The 17,697-nt window shown below is 34.0% G+C and overlaps 1 protein-coding gene across 2 annotated transcripts; it reads left to right on the top strand.

The window, feature by feature from the left end:
• Positions 1–5,354: 5,354 nt before the first annotated feature.
• LOC107933757 (UDP-xylose transporter 3) lies at positions 5,355–8,322 on the top strand. 2 transcript variants are annotated; one of them, XM_016866045.2, is made up of 7 exons: positions 5,355–5,646; positions 6,424–6,608; positions 6,816–6,883; positions 6,980–7,112; positions 7,225–7,386; positions 7,464–7,739; positions 7,845–8,322. In XM_016866045.2, exons 1-7 carry the CDS (start codon positions 5,526–5,528, stop codon positions 7,956–7,958), a joined length of 1,059 nt encoding a protein of 352 aa, XP_016721534.1. In that variant the 5' UTR covers positions 5,355–5,525; the 3' UTR covers positions 7,959–8,322. The 2 variants fall into 2 exon arrangements, with proteins under 2 accessions (XP_016721534.1, XP_040954753.1); XM_041098819.1 differs by having other exon boundaries at positions 5,377–5,646; positions 7,882–8,322.
• The last annotated feature ends 9,375 nt before the right edge of the window (positions 8,323–17,697 follow it).

The following is a 17,697-nucleotide window of genomic DNA, read 5'->3' as shown; positions in this document are numbered from 1 at the left end:
GGTAATTATATATTTTTCTAAAGTTGAGGCGGCATAAGTAGATTTAAAAAAATCTAAAATTAAAATATATTATTATTATATTACTTAAAAGTTAAGTATAAATATTATATTATATTATATTATATTATATTATATTATAAAAGAAATAAAAGATAGAAAAAGAGAGTAGAAAAAGAATTGAAAAAAAAACAGAGAAGGAGAAAGGAGAAAGAAAAGAAAAAAAAGGTGAATTGGGGTTTTTGAGGTTCAAACATAATTTGGTAAGTCAATTTAATTCATTTTCTTATACTTTTTGAGTTTTTGGAATCCTAGAACAAAATACTACTTGATTTAAGTTGAAAATTTGAAAGTTAGTAAATTTTTAGATGTTGTTCATGCTGAATTAATTGATGAATTAGGGGTTAAATTGATTGAATTTCAAGTTAGAAGTTAGTAAATGGTTTATTTGTAAAATAAAACATAAGTTTTGAATAGTAGGGACTAAATTGAGAGAATTTCAAAATTAAGGATTTATGGTGAAATTAGAGAGTTAAATTAGTTTAAAGTGGGAATGGAATGAAAATATGAAATTAGTTTTGAGAATAAAAGTTAGTCTCGGTTCAGGGACTAAATTGGAATTTAGGAAAATATTGAGTAAAAATTGAAATATTTAATGTGAGATTGAATGGTGTTGTATTGATGGTTTTTAATTATTTTAATTCCGTAGCTAGCGTCGTATCAGAATTCTCGATAAAAAGAGGAAAAATATAGTCGATGAGGAATAGCTCGGAATTTCTGGTTTGTATTTCTATAATCCGAATCTAATTATTAATTGTTGTATTTTGATTAAATGTTATGGTAAGTGATTGAGGTGAGAATTATTGTGTTTTACAATTGAAATGGATTGTTTTGGTATGTGATGAAATTATATTGGTTGAATTAAATTGGAATATATATTATGAATATATATGTGTAAATGTGAAATTGTGCAAATATGATAATTGGATTATTTTTTATATGTATAAAATTCAGCCTTAATGCCCAAGTAGATGGAATTTAGAACTACTGGGATATTAGTGGCATGCCATTAAGGAACTTTAGCGCGCTCTCTGATTATTAGCACGTTGGTGCTCTCTGATTATTAGCACGTTAGTGCTCTCTGATTACTAGCATGTCAGTGCTCTCTGTTTAGCACATCTGTGCTCTCTGTATAGCACTTCAGTGCTCTCTATTCATTAGTGCATAACAATGCACCTCTGTATTTGTTCCGTATATCCTATGTGTTCTATAAAATCTACTTTGGGCTAAGAATAAGAATATGAGATAGTAAACTGAAAATAGGATGTAAAATATGTTGTAAATACATGGAATACACGAGTTATATACTCATAAATTGATTGTGGAATGGACAGTGTCATTGTTTAAATGATATGTGAATAAATTATGGAAAGGTATTATATAAAGCAAGTGATGAAAATCGAGTATTGTGTGATTTTAAATGTTCAATTGTGCTTAACATTTTATTATACATATTTTATTGTTTTGTTTTTTTTAATATTTAAATTATAGAAATGCCACTGAGTTTTTACTCAGCTTAAGGTTTTGTTTTCTGTGCGCAGGTTAAGTACTTAAGTTTGATCGTTGATTCAGCAATCAACAACGATCCCGAACTCAAATATGGTGATGTTTATTTTTTTGTGTCGGTATGTACCTAGAGTGTCTAAATATTAGTTATTTTGTGGTTTGATTGTAAATGAAGTTATAAAATCTATTTTGGAGAGTTTACAATTTGGATTAAAATGATGCTTTGATGACTTGTTTTGATGATATAAAATGTTTGAGATTTATGTCTGTTTGATCCGTAATCTCCAGTAATGCTCCGTAACCTGGTTCCGGCGAGGGATAAGGGTTGGGGGTGTTACACATAGGATTAGAAGAGTTCAAGGATTGGAAGAGTTCAGGGATTTCTTTGAATTCGAGTCGATGAGACACTGGATGTCAATTTACTACTTCGGATTAATTCGTTGAGGCATTGGGTGTTAATTTACTTCGGTTTAGCCGATGAGACACTAGGTGTCAAATTCTTACTTTGAATTATCCGATGAGGCACTGGGTGCCAAACTAGTGTGTTTTGGTTGGATCCGTGTATCTATTTGAGTCCGAGCCCGAGTTGTGTTAATAGGGGTAAATGAATAATAAAGTTTTATAATTGGTCTTGAAATGGAATGTTATGATGAATGGAAGTGAAATGGTGAATTGAAAATAGATTATGAAATATGTTGCAAATACATGGAATATATGAGTTATATACTTATGAATTGAATATAGAATGAATAGGGCCATTGTTTAATTGATATGTGAACAAATTATGGAAAGCTATTATATAGCAAGTGATGAAAATTGAGTTTGGTATATAATGATGTATTCACAAATTGAGTATTGCATGACTAATGCCATTGTATGAATAAATATGGTTTGATATGTGAATAACCATTTATATAGCAATTGTGTGACTTAGGATATTGTTTAATAAAAAAATAATGATAGTCATGATACTAGACATTAATATGTCCTTATAATTTAATTGTGCCTATTATATTATTTTGCCTTTAAATATTCAGATTATAGAAATACCACTGAGTTTTTACTCAGCGTACGGTTTTGTTTTCCGTGCGCAGATTAGGTACAGTGATTTTGAAGAGTTGTAATTGAGGTTATGAGCATCCATCTCATCACATCTCCAAGTGCCAAGAGGGTATGTTTTCAAATTTTGAATAGAATGATACGTACTTAGGAAGATCAAGTGTGTTCCAAGTAGTAGGGACAAAAATATAAGTTATGAAAACTTAAAATTTTTTTTAATGTTCAAATATATTAGTGATTAGCCAAAATCACTTTGGCACCAAATGTAATATCCCTATATCAGGTTTCTTGGGTCGAACTGAGTATAAGGGTGTTACACGAAAAACCTAAAAATCACGATTTTTCGCAGTTCAGTATACGATCGCGTGAAAACAACATGGCCTATCACACGGCCGTGTGGTCTAGCCATGTGGAATGGTTCAGCTCGTGCGGCTCATGTAGCCTGCTCCAACGCTCTGATTTTCGCTCATTTTTCATTCTTTTTGCTCCCAAGTACTTTATTAAGCATACAAAACATGTTAACATCGAATTTAAATGATTAGGAGTATAAACCTCACAATTAACATCGAATAATCACCCAAAAACACATTAATATTAAGGTTAAAATATGTTACTTTTAGCATTTATCATAAAGTAAATGTGGCCACGAATCGTGTGTATTTGTGATAAATAACTTGATTACTATTTGATAGTAATTGACTTTTCATGAAGGAATATGTAATGATTATCATGAAATAAAATAAGATCATATTGAGAGAACAAATTTATCCCAAAAAGATTAATGATATCCTATAAGGGTAACGCGCTTATGACAAGGTCATTGGACGAGTACTGATTAAGTAGCTTTCATAATGGTTTATAATTAGGGAGAGCTCAGTTATGATACTATAGTATAACGATTTCGCTACTAAATAAATTTATAATTAATAAGCGAAAAGTTGTAACTTAATTATAAATTATTTGAACCCTAATTATATATGTCCAATATGTCCATTCGTAGCTCGTTGAAACTAGAAATGAATTGCAAGTAAAACCAAATGAATAGAAGTGATGAAGTTAGAAAAATAAGTCGCATTCACAAATGAATGTGTTTTCTCACTAAGTAAAAAAATTATTTGAGAATTAATTTAATATTTTTGAATTATTTTTTAATTAATTAAAATTAAATAATTTAAGTTCAAAAATAGAAGTAAATTAATTAATCATCATTAATCCGTTGAATATGAAAATTAAATATATTTCCTCAAATGCTTTTACAGTAAACTTGTCATGACTTTAGCAAAAATAGTATTGGGTTGAAAAAATTATTTAATTAAGAAATTGATTTAGTTAATTAATTAATATTTATTTTAGAAAACAGAAAATAAATATTAGGTTCGATTAATTTATAAATTATTGTGTCAAAAGTTCAAGAAACACATATAATTTGACCCAATACATGCGAGACCCAATCCCCATCATATAATAAGCGAGCAACGACAGCCCTAGTAATATTTACGAGGGTGTGCATCACTTTTTTTTAGTTAGACTAAGAAAGTATTTTCTATTAAGTAAATATTATTTGTGTAACCCTTATTCAACCAAGATTGTTCTATCTCTCCCTATAAATAGATGACATTGATAGAGTCATTTCTACACAAGTTTTGTATATCATTATTCTACTAGAAATTAAAGTGTAGCAACAAAATCTCAAATTTAGGCATAATAGTGGGACCAAAATTGAAATTTAACTATTTTTCTAAAATTGCAAAAAAAAAAAAGAAAAAAAAAGAGGTAAGCACCTGTGTAAACCTAAAAGAAATGGGAAGACATGTGTCAGTGTCTAAGGGTTTTAAGATATTCAGATTATAAATAACTATATAATGTTTAACTAGAAAGTTAACGATATTAACTATTTGGACTAATTAATAATATGATAAAAATATAGGAACTGAATTATATTAAAAATTAAAATATATATTAAATATTAAATTTAAGCATATTAGTGGGATCAAGGGTGAAATTTAACCTTTGAAAAAAAGATGAAGAAAGGAAGCATGAGAAGAAAGGTCCTTTAAACCTTCACCTTATAGATAAGAAGCATATAGAGGGATTAGATTTGATATTTACCATTTTCTTAAATTGAAAAAAGAAAAGCAATGAGCTTGGCACGTGGTAGCAGAAGGAAGGTCCTTTGGTTCTCTCTTTTATATATAACAATATTGTTTGTAGTAGGGTTAAATATTTATTATTATTTTACTTAATTATAGAGTAAAAATTTAAAGGTTGTAATATGCTCTAAATTTTTATATTATTTATATATTTGAAATTTAGTTTTCATATTTTTTATTTTCGGCCATTTAATCTCTTTATTTTTTGAGTTAAAAAATATAAGTTTATTTGTTAACACTGTTAAAATTCATTTGTTAAGTTTGTTGGTGTGACAGTTTGAAATTTTTTTAAAAAATATTTTAAAAATTCATGCATCAAAATAACATAATAATGAACTTAAATTTAATACAGAATTTTAACAGTGTTAATAATTCTTAAAAATTCACATCAATATTTTAAATCTCAAATAACTAAAAATTAACGAATCTTATATGATTAAAAAAATATAGAAAAATTAGAATTGAAATTTAGAAGGTAAAAGAAAATGAAAATGAACAAGTGTCGAGTAAGGAAAGCTTTAGGGCCTTGTAGTATAGATATATTATATATAAGATTTGATTGTTGTATGATTTCTCCTAATTAGTATTGTTATTATTCCTTTAAACAAGCAGATATTATTTTTTTTTCCAATTTTCATCACTTCTTCTCGCCTATTCGAAGCGGCAATGAGGTAGCTCCACCATTCAAATACCCAAATACCCCACTATACTAAGCAGATCTAATTCCGGAACATAGCTTATTTCTCAACCAAAATGACTGAAAACCATAAGTTCCAACTGGGGACAATTGGTGCTTTGAGTTTATCGGTTGTCTCCTCTGTTTCCATTGTTATATGCAATAAGGCTCTTATCAGCACTCTTGGTTTCACATTTGGTCAGTTTCATCATAATTTATTCTCCCCTCATTGATTTCTCTATTCATTTTTCTTCTTATATATAGATTCCACGATGTCTTATATTGCTTTTCATTAGAATTGAATACCTCCATATTCACCCCTTTTTTAATTTTGGATTTAAAATGTCGTTATATATATATATCTTTCCTGTTTGATTTATTATGCTGTCAACAAATCGATCCGATCACAATAACTAAAAATGGTTTTTTTGATGAATTTCAACCCGAAGAAATAAGGTGCAAGATAAATATTGTAATGGTAATTGATTAGAATCACAATCTGTGTGGGTATATATGAAAATAATTTGATAAGGTATTTTATTTCTAAGATCAGTTACGTGCTCAAATTAATCAGGTCGGTGTGATCCTACAATTTCCCGATTATGTAATCAAATGAACTCAAATGATTATGAGTTAGCTTCTATCCATGCTTCATTTGTGACGAGTGATTTTTTATTGTTACTGTACAATTAGAGGTTAGTACTCTTACACACGATAGGAATGTATTCGCACCACACACGCATATATTACATCCAAAGGAGCTCCCCAAATAGAAGTCTACCATTTGCTCCGGAGGGTCGAACATCCTTGACAAGTGATTTTTGGTAGTTGGTGGATAACTTATAATATAATATGAGTTATAGTTTGTTGTAATCATATGTGGTTAACTTGAAACACATCATTAGAATTTCTCATCTTTACTTGCTTGTTGTTTGTTGAATTATTTATACTAATTTTATGGGTTGGGTTCCGCAGCCACAACTTTGACAAGTTGGCATCTCCTGGTCACGTTTTGTTCTCTTCATGTGGCCTTATGGATGAACTTGTTTGAGCACAAGCCTTTCGATGCCACAGCTGTCATGGGATTTGGTATTTTGAATGGGATATCCATTGGGCTTTTGAATCTTAGTTTGGGTTTCAATTCTGTTGGTTTCTACCAGGTAAAGTTCTATTTTCCAGTTTTTGCCTAATCCCAACATAATTCGTACTGAAGATATCTTGTGCTTACTGCTTCTTGGGATATGGAAGTTTTAGTGCTATGTATATCCAGCTCAAAGTTTAGCCCTTCTTCCCTTTTTCTTTTTTCTTTTTATTCTACAAGCATATTAGGAGCACCAATTTGTGAATTTTTGTTTTTTGTATTTTAGATGACAAAATTGGCAATTATCCCCTGCACTGTTCTTTTGGAGACCCTTTTCTTTAGGAAGAAATTCAGGTTAGTGATGAGCATGCTTGTTTTTTTGTATGTCTCAGATGTTCTTAGAATCTTGGTTGCTTACAATTGTAGTTTACATTTATATGCTATTTGCAGTAGGAATATCCAGCTTTCATTGGCCATTCTTCTTCTAGGTGTTGGAATTGCAACCGTGACTGATCTTCAGCTCAATCTCCTGGGTTCTATCCTTTCTTTGCTGGCAGTTATTACGACATGTGTAGCTCAAATCGTATCCTTAGCTGGAGTGTTTTTTTCTTTTTCTAGTTCATCTTATTTTTATTCTGTCATTTGTTTCCATGTTTCTCTTAAGTTGGTAAAGCTCCTTGACTCATTCTTCTTAGATGACTAATACCATTCAGAAGAAGTTTAAAGTATCTTCTACACAACTTCTCTACCAGTCTTGCCCTTATCAGTCTATAACTTTGTTCATCGTTGGTCCATTCTTGGATGGGCTTTTGACTAACCTGAATGTTTTCGCTTTCAAGTATACCCCTCAAGTGCTGGTAAGATTGGAATCGTTTTTGACAAATTCCACCCTTTTGATGCTTCTAATTGTTTCCGTGTGGAAACTTTGTTGCAGTTCTTCATTGTTCTGTCCTGCCTGATATCTGTCACTGTCAACTTTAGTACATTTCTGGTGATTGGAAAGACATCCCCGGTCACCTACCAAGTCCTAGGACACCTGAAAACATGCCTTGTTTTGGCCTTTGGTTATGGTCTACTTCATGATCAATTTAGCTGGCGTAACATTATGGGGATCTTGATTGCTGTAGTTGGAATGGTCCTATACTCATATTATTGCACTGTTGAAAGCCAGCAGCAGAAGGCTAGTGAATCATCAGCACAATTGCCTCAGGTAGTTCATCGCTAAACTGTCATACGCTATCCTTTTTCTTTCCTAATATCTTGGTATATACACTGACCACCTATATATATATATCCTTATTCTTGAATAATGCAGGTTAAAGAAAGTGAATCTGATCCATTGATTATTGCAGATAAAGGAAGTGAGATCATGAGTGAATCTGATCCAAAAGCTCCTGCATGGAATTTGAAAAGGGATCTAGATGCATAAAATCTTCCAAATCTTAAAAAATGGTATTCAATTTTGGTAGATGAAACATTAGTGTCGCAAGTTTTGCAGCTGTGGTAGTAATAGTTCGGGTTATTTCGGAGATGACGGCAATGACAACGTTGTATAGAATGTTAGTGTTGGAGAGTGGAAGGAAGGCAAATGCGTAATGACAGTAGCAATTTCGGCTGATGGTTGTATTATCAGGCTTAGGCGTGGGAGTGGAAAGCATGCCCGAACTTGGCTTTGTTAAATTCTTTAGTACAATCTTTTACCAAGCATGCCTTGTGCATGCAGTTACTATTCTGTTTAATTAGAAACATTCTACAATTTTGAAGAAATGAAGGCTTATTCTCATTCTATTTTATTTATAGAATTCTAAATGTATCAATAGTTAATAGTTCCTCCATCTTGTCCTGGTTCCTCTGTAAGTTGGTGGTGCCAAGTATATTATAATAATATGTGGAAGAGCAGAGAGTGTGAGGTTTAGTCCAAGAGAACAGGAAATTAGAAATAGACTAGATTCAATCCGAAGAGATTGAAAGAGTTGAAATGAAGACTTTTGTCTTTGCCAAGACTCCAACATGATGATTGAGGAATATATATTTAGTTATGTGTTTGGCACTAAAGTTGCATGTAATGTGGGGAATTCAGTTCAAGCTGTCGATTGATTTTTTTTTTGTTTGAACGTACGAATAGCTCGAGAATTCACTTCCTACCTTAGAAACATTACAAGGGTCATTGAGTACAACATCCCATCAAGCCAAAGATCGAACAGAAAAGTCGAGGCACACAGGCCTAAACACGACCTGACAAACAGGTATGAGTGCCATAAACATGACCATGCAAAAACAACGAAAACCCCAGAGCCAATGGAGGTCTTTCTCAATAGGCCTTTGTTTCAACCATGAAAACATGGGATATATCGGAACCTGAACGAGTGGGCGGTGACCATTAGTTTGAAACTTGCTCTCTCTATTAAGGTGAGTATTCGATCGAGTCTGTTGAAAGCTGGACTGCATTGCAACATGAAACCAACAGCATGGTTGGCCATCAAGCTCAACAACATTGCTTGGTGCGCAAGATTGAAGCTAGACCGAATGAAGCAATCAACTTTGGATGTTTTGTTCTTTTGTAATTTAGTTTAGTTCAATCTTAACTTACTTACAAAGTTAGTAAGATTAAGTTAGTGAAATGATCTTTGATGTAATAGCTGATTGGTCAGCTACTTTTGAGCATAATTTTAGCTATTGCTTTGACTTGTATTAGTTGGAGCAGTTAAACATATTAGGTAACTGTCAAGCTATTTTTGTAACTCCTTTATATTTCAAAATTTGAATGAAATACATGATTTGATCAGTTACAAATTTTTGTTGTGCATTCAAGTTTTGTTTTTGCTGCTTTGTTTGTTCTCTTTTTGCTTCGATTCTTCATTGATTCTGCTTACAAATATGTTGAAGCATGCTGCCAATGTTCCAACAAATGGTATCATGAGCCCGAGTCTTTGAAGGGCCTTTGTCATTATGTTGTTTTCAAACCAAAAGAAAAGCTTAAAACAGTAAAGATCGAAGCCTTTGAACTCAGACAAGCAGAATGAGTTTCACTCCACCACCACCACCAGTGTTCACTGGAGAAAACTATCACATCTGGATAGTTAAAATGAAGACATACCTCCAGGCACATGATCTCTGTAGTGTAATCGAGAATGATGCTGAACCACCTCCATTGAGAGCCAATCCCACCATTGCTCAAATGAGGTAGCATGTTGACGAGCGAGCCAAGAAGTATAAGGCTATGGCCTGTCTGCAAAATGGAGTGTCTGATGTGATTTTCACTCGCATCATGGCAAGTGACTCACAAAGTAGGCATGGGAGAAGCTGAAGGAGGAGTTCATGGGGACTAACAAAACAAGGCAGCAGCAAGTGATCAATCTCAGGAGAGACTTTGAGAATTTGAGGATGAAGGAGTCTGAGACCATCAAGCAGTACTCAGACAGAATAATGGCCATTGTCAACAGCATAAGGCTCCTTGGAGTGGACTTCACAAAGAGCAGAGTTGTTGAAAAGGTCATTACAACTCTCCCTGAAAAATTCGAGTCAAAGATCTCTTCACTTGAGGACTCGAGGGACTTATCAGCCATTTCATTGTCGGAGCTGATAAGCTCCCTGTATGCACTTGAGCAAAGGAGGGCAAATAGGCAGGAAGAGAATCCTGAAGCTACTTTCCAGGAAAGAGCCAGTGAAGGCTCGAGTTTGATTGTGAAAGGTAAAAAGCCTTGGCACAATAGGAGAGTTAAATCAGGAAGAGATGAAGCAAAAAGGGTGTTTCCACCATGTGCTCACTGCAAGAAGACAACACACTCAGAAAAGTATTGCTGGTATAGGCCAGACATCCAATGCAGGAAGTGTAAGTAGTTTGATCATGTGGAGAAGGTGTGCAAGGGCAAGCCAAAGGAGGCTACTCAGCAACAGGCTCGATCTGCTGAGGATTTACAAGCTCAGGAGGAGCATGTGTTCACAGCATCTTGTTTTGCTGGCATAACAAAGGCCAGCAGTGATTGGCTATTAGACAGTGGCTGCTCACACCATATGGCAGCTGATGAGAAGCTGTTTAAAGGCCTAGACAGAAACTTCTACTCGAAGATTAGAATTGGAGATGGGAAGCTAATTGAGGCTAAAGGCAAAGGCAATGTGTTGGTCAGCACTGGTTCAAGTAACAAGCTAATCACTGATGTGCTCTTTGTGCCTGACTTAGACCAGAATTTGCTTAGTGTAGGCCAATTAGTGGAAAAGGGCTATGCCCTGGTCTTTAAAAATTGTTGCTGCAGTGTTCAAGATATGCATGGTCAGGAGTTAGTTACAGTCTCTATGACTGATAGATGCTTCATGCTGGATGTTAGTCAAGTGGAAAGAAAGGCATACACCAGCCTTGTTGATAGCACTGACTTATGGCATAGGAGATTAGGCTATGCTAACCTCAGATCCCTTGATCTGTTGCAGAGGCTAAATCTTGTTGATAACATGTCTAAGATTGAACCTAGTGGGACTGTTTGTGAGGTTTGTCAGCTTGGTAAGCAGGCTAGATTGCTTTTTCCTGCTGACAATGCTTGGAAAGCTCAAGATAAGCTTGAATTGGTGCATTCTGATGTTTGTGGCCCTATGAGAACACCTTCAATCAGTGACAACAAGTATTTTGTCCTGTTTATAGATGATCTGACAAGGCTATGTTGGGTTTACTTCTTGAAGCAGAAGTCAGAGGTATTTGAGGCCTTCTGCAAATTCAAGGCATATGCTGAAAATCAATCTGGCTGCAAAATTAGAGCCTTGAGGACTGATAATGGCTCAGAATATGTGTCTGATAAATTTCAAAAACTTTGTGATAGTGCTGGGATTCACTATAAGCTTACAACGGTTTATACTCCTCAACAGAATGGAGTTTGTGAAAGGAAAAACAAAACTGTACTAAACATGGCCAGATGTCTGTTGTTCCAAAGCAAGCTTCCAAGTCAGTTTTGGGCTGAGGCAGTCAACACCTCAGTATACCTGCTCAATAGGTTTCCAACTCGAGCAGTCAAGGATAAAACACCTTTTGAGGCTTGGCATGGAGTCAAACTAGTTGTAACACACTTGAAAGTGTTTGACTGTGTGTGCTATGTTCATGTTCCAGTGGAGAAGAGAACCAAGCTCGAGAGCAGAGCTATTCCAGGAATCTTTGTTGGCTATAGCAGTAACAAGAAGGGTTATAGAGTGTATGATCCTTCAGTAAAGAAGGTCTTAATCAACAGAGATGCGAAGTTTGATGAGGAAAAGGTGTGGAACTGGAATGGTGCTGAAGCAGACATGTCTGAAATGAATCAGTTGGACTTGGTTATTGACCCTACAGAAGAAGGACCAAATGAAAATGTTGTTGATGATACACCAGTGAGGGGCACCAGGACGTTAGTTGATGTTTATCAAAGGTGTAGTGTTGTTGTAATTGAGCCTACAGATTTTGAGGGGGCTGCCAAAGATGGGAACTGGATGAAAGCCATGGAAGCTGAGTTGGAAATGATTAACAAGAACTATACATGGGAATTGGTGAACAGACCAGAACACAAGAAGGTCATAGGTGTTAAGTGGGTGTATAGAGCCAAATACAATGCTGATGGCTCTTTGAACAAGTACAAGGCCAGGCTTGTGGTGAAGGGCTACAGTCAGCAATATGGAGTTGACTTCTTGGAGACATTTGCTCCAGTAGCAAGACTGGACACAATCAAGCTCTTATTTGCCTTAGCAGCTCAGAAACATTGGAGGGTTCACCAATTGAATGTGAAATCAGCATTTCTGAATGGTTTTCTCAATGAGGAGATCTTCATCGAGCAACCAGATGGTTTTAAGATAGTTGGACATGAAGACAATGTGTACAGACTAAGAAAGGCCATTTATGGTCTGAAGCAGGCACCAAGGGCCTGGTATGACAGGGTTGATACTTACTTGTTTAAGCTTGGATTTGTAAAAAGTCCTAGTAAACCTACCCTTTATGTTAAGAAGTCAGAACATGAGACCTTGCAGATTGTTTCCTTGTATGTGAATGATCTATTAGTGACAGGGAGCAAAGTTGAGCTCATTAATGAGTTCAAGGTTCAAATGCAGCAAGTGTTCGAGATGACTGACTTGGGGATCATGACATACTTCCTTGGTATGGAAGTGCACCAGTCTGATCGAGGCATCTTCATCAGCCAACACACATTTGCCTTGAAGATTCTAGGTAAATTTTGCATGCAAAACTGTAAAACAGTCAGCACACCAGTAGCTCAAGGTGAAAAATTGACTAGTAGTGGTGATCAGGAAAGAGTTGATGAGAGGCACTATCGAAGTCTAGTAGGTTGCCTGTTGTATCTAACAGCAACTAGGCCAGACATCATGTTTGTTGTCAGTTTGCTATCAAGGTTCATGCACTGCTGTAATGAGGCTCATTTAAAGGCTGCAAAGAGGGTCCTTAGATACATCAAAGGGACTGCAAACTTTGGTGTAATGTTTGAAAGTGGAAAAGAGCTGAGACTTGAAGGATACTCAGATAGTGACTGGGCAAGATCCCTTGATGACATGAAGAGTACTTCTGGATACTTCTTCACACTTGGATCGGGTATGTTTTGTTGGAGTTCAAAGAAGCAACAGACTGTTGCTCAATCCACAGCTGAAGTAGAGTACATTGCAGCAGCAGCTGTCAATCAGGCCATTTGGCTCAGAAAACTCCTTCAAGACCTTAATGAAACTCAAGCTGAAGCAACTGAGATTTGGGTGGACAATCAATCAACATTTTCTATAGCTAAGAACCCTATGTTTCATGGTAAGACTAAGCACTTTAAGATAAAATTGCATTTTGTTCGAGAGGCTGAGCAAACAAGGGAAGTTAGCCTTGTTCATTGTAGCTCAGGGGCACAATTGGCTGACATATTAACCAAGCCCTTAGGAGCTGCTCGATTTGAGACATTGAGAAGTGCAATTTGTATGTGTTGCATACAGTCCAAGGAGGAGTGTTAAAAGATGGACTGCATTGCAACATGAAACCAGCAGCATGGTTGGCCATCAAGCTCAGCAGCATTGCTTGGTGCGCAAGATTGAAGCTGGACCGAATGAAGCAATCAACTTTGGATGTTTTGTTCTTTTGTAATTTAGTTTAGTTCAATCTTAACTTACTTACAAAGTTAGTAAGATTAAGTTAGTGAAATGATCTTTGATGTAATAGCTGATTGGTCAGCTACTTTTGAGCATAATTTTAGCTATTGCTTTGACTTGTATTAGTTGGAGCAGTTAAACATATTAGGTAACTGTCAAGCTATTTTTGTAACTCTTTTATATTTCAAAATTTGAATGAAATACAAGATTTGATCAGTTACAAATTTTTGCTGCTTTGTTTGTTCTCTTTTTGCTTCGATTCTTCATTGATTCTGCTTGCAAATCTGTTGAAGCATGCTGCCAATGTTCCAACAGAGTCGAGTCGAATTGAGTCAAAAAATTTTGAGTTAGTCGAGTTGATGAATCCTATTTTAGCAACCAAACTCAATTTGAATTTTTTTTCGAATCGGATCGAATCAAATAAAAAAATTTCCAGTCAAGTCGAGTTGAGCTAACGAATCATATTATTTATACTCAATGTTGCGTTTACATGAACCGATTATTTAACTAGTAAAGGAAGTATAAAATTATTTAACTACATAAACAATATAATGGTTTTTCCTTTTAACTTAACAAGTAAACATTTATCAAAACAATGTAGTTTTGCCTTTTAACTTTAGAAAAGGTAAACATTTATTAAAATGACATAGTTTTACCTTTTCTTATTTGGATTTTCGAATAACTCAAATTGTGCAATTCATATTCGAGTTAAACCAAAAAACTAAATTTTTTATTCGAGTTGATTCAAATAACTTGATTAACTCAAATAACTCGAACTATTTAATTCAAAATTTAAAAATTTTATCGAGTTTTTCGAATCAAATCAGATTTTGCTCACCTCTACTCTCTATTGTGTTATTCTCTCTTGCTCCCACTTGAAGATTGAAACCAATACATGTGACAGAAGCATGAATTGTTGGAACATTTTCAAAATGTTTATAACGTTTTAATAGTTATAATTAAAATATTACAGGTGATGCAAAAATTATATCACTTGATTATTAATAAAAAAATTATCACATTTCATGGTGATAAGTTGTATCTTAATATTAAAAGTTATGTCACTTGATTGAGTGATTATATCTATTTAGAAAAATGTTTATTTAAAAGATACCTATTGAATAGTTATATCTCAAAACTCCTATTTAATAGGTGTGGAACTTCATTTGCATGACACACAAAAAATTCATACACAAAATTTTATTTATTCTCCTTCCATCTCTTAATATTCAAAGATTGTTCTATAAAAAAATTAATGTAAAATTTTTTTTTATAGAACTTGATACTGTTGCTACGCTACACTCAGTGGCAGATCCAGAAATACGACTCAAGGGGGCAAACTTATAATTTGTTAATTGCTTTCTTCCACTACTACTCTTTTTCTTTTCTTTTTTTAGTTTGTTCTAGGTTTATGGGTAAGATTTTTCTTTAGTTGTTATATATTTTTTAAAAATTGATTATTTGTTTATTTTATCGTACCTTCCTTTGAAAGTTTTAAAATTTTGAAACTTCGAAAAAAGTTATTTTATAATAGATAAATATATATTTATATATTTTTTAAAATTTAAAAGGGGTTGATATTTTTTTGGGGATTGGAGAGCAAAATTTAAATTTTTAGGGAGTTTAATATAATAAATTTTATCTTAAGGGGTCTATATAAATTTCTAAAAAGCTAGGGGGCAGTGGCCCCCACCTGCTCCTCCTTGTATCCGCCAATGACTACACTTAGTACTTAGTAGACTATTTTTATCAGTGCAAAATATAGACAATCATTGAGTTTTATTATATTTTCAAGTTTTATTTGTTTGTAACCCTTTTGCATTTTAAAATATAGGTGGGAGCGAATAAAACTTTAAAGAAAGTGATATGAATACACACCTTGAAACCTTTGGTTAATTTTTTGTAAGTTTATTTTTATCGTCATGTTGTATCAAGAAGTTCCACCAAAACAACTAAGTGTGGGTTTAGATGGGCAGTGCGGTGCGTTTAGCTTATTTTTAGTCTTATGTTATAGTATCGTTATAGTATCTAATCTCACCACTACCACTATTTTTATACTAATATAAGGTAAATGCACTGCTAATCCAAATTCAACCTAACTAAAAAACAAAAACCAAAAAAGAGACAAGCACCATACACCCCAGCAATAGAAGTCGGCGGCACTTCAAGAACATACAAAAAATGTACACAACCAGGGAAAATTAAAGAACATAGAGATCATAAATGTTAAGCTATAAAGATGGACGAAGCCCTACCGAAGAAATGATAAGGAGCGTGGTGGTCAAAGAGAATAAGCTAACGACTAGCGTAAAGGCTTCTTTAGGTGGCTACACCTCCTTTCAACCGAGGTGGAACCAACCCAATCCGACATCCCAACTAAATCTTACGATTGTAAATGGACTGAGCTTAAACAAACAAACCTCTTTTCATATTCGTTTGTTTATTTTTAAGTTTATTCGTGATCAGTTTGTGTTCATTAAGAATTTCAAATTTTTTTTATTATTGTTTATTTAAAATTATGCGTGTTCATATTTGTTTGTTTAATATTCACAAACATGCTCATTTAACTTAATCGAACATGTTCATAAACAATGTTAATAAATAATAAACAAACAAACAATAAATACATACACACATATATTGTTTAGATAAAAAATAGTCAAATATAAATCCTAATGATTATATTATAAATGAAAAAAATACAAGCTAAGATAATTTTATTAATATATACTAATGGAACAATAAACGATTTTTAAAATAATTTTATTAATATACTAATGGAATTTTTATAAAAAAATATCATTAATAAATAAACGAGTCAATAAACGAGCTTATAAACAAGCTTATTCGTGAGCATAAACGAACCGAACGTACCTCTATTCGCGTTCGTTCGTTTATTAAACGAATATAAAAATTTTGTTCATACTCGTTTATTTAGCTTAATAAACGAATGTTATACGAACGGTTCACATACAATTCATCGTTTATTTACACTCATACCAAATCCTAGCAAACAATAAAGAAGGAATGGAGCATCAGTCCAAACGCCATGGAGAGTGACCGGTGGTAAGAGAGTGGCACCAGCCATGAGGCCGGATGGTCGTTCATGCCACAGTGATGGATTTCTCTGTTTAACGGCAGTTTAGAGAAGGAAGTGAGACAAATTGTTCAGGTGATTAAGAGAAGTTTATGGCCTTTTAGTGTCACCTATACTATATTACTATATGTTAAATACGTAGAGAAAAGATTGTATAAAATTGTGATTCCATATTATTTTTATTTTTTTAAATAAAATAATGTAATAGCCAATTTTGGATGGCCCAATATAGTTAATAAAAATTAAGTAAAAAATATTTATTAAAGTCCAATAGCAGGCCTAAACCTAAATTACCCAAAATTCAAGCCCAATTTATAAACCTTAACCCTAGCCCAAACTCACTAACCCAATACACCTAACCCTAAGCCCATTACAGAAAAAACAGAACCAAACCCTAGGGCAGCCTTCAGCAGCCAGCAACGCCGCAGTCGAACCCAAGACTCTCTCGCCCATGCTGCGCCTCTGCGCATGCATCTCCTCCGCACATGCCACGTCCTCCTCCGTACGCCCGTACCTGCAGCGAACACAAACTAAAACAGTGGCAAATAACATAAAAAAAGGAAAAGAGATTTGTATTTTTTTATTTTCGGGTTATAAAAACCCATGGATGTACTGAGGGTGTCCCTCTACGCACACAATAAAAAAAAGATACAAAAAAGGTGATCGGAGTTTTCTTCTGACTATTTCTTTTTCAATTGTTTTCTTTTTTCTTTTTTCTACATTTTGGTTACAGTTTTAAAAAAGAAAAACAAATAAAAAAGGGAGAGCCCGTACCTGGTTAAGCCCGCCGTCGAATCCCTCGTTGGTTCCGAGTGGAACCAGATGGTTGGGGACTCCGATGTTAAAGCGGCGCATGGGGGTTGCTTCTCTGTTTTAGGCTTTCTTTCAAAATAAAAGAGGGCTGCTGATACTTTAGGGTTTATTTTTTTAGTTTATAAACAACATAAGAAACAACGTCGTTTGACGCCAATGCAATGGTTTCAAAACG

The sequence above is a fragment of the Gossypium hirsutum genome, chromosome D08 (assembly GCF_007990345.1).
Source record: "Gossypium hirsutum isolate 1008001.06 chromosome D08, Gossypium_hirsutum_v2.1, whole genome shotgun sequence".
Taxonomy (NCBI): domain Eukaryota; kingdom Viridiplantae; phylum Streptophyta; class Magnoliopsida; order Malvales; family Malvaceae; genus Gossypium; species Gossypium hirsutum.
This window is presented reverse-complemented; position numbering and strand designations above follow the sequence as displayed.

Coding starts and splice junctions, on each gene's coding strand:
- LOC107933757 (XM_016866045.2), top strand. CDS start 5,526: ATGACTGAAAACCATAAGTTCCAACTGGGGACAATTGGTGCTTTGAGT. Junction 7,113..7,224: donor CGACATGTGTAGCTCAAATC/GTATCCTTAGCT, acceptor CATTCTTCTTAG/ATGACTAATACCATTCAGAA. Junction 7,740..7,844: donor CATCAGCACAATTGCCTCAG/GTAGTTCATCGC, acceptor TGAATAATGCAG/GTTAAAGAAAGTGAATCTGA.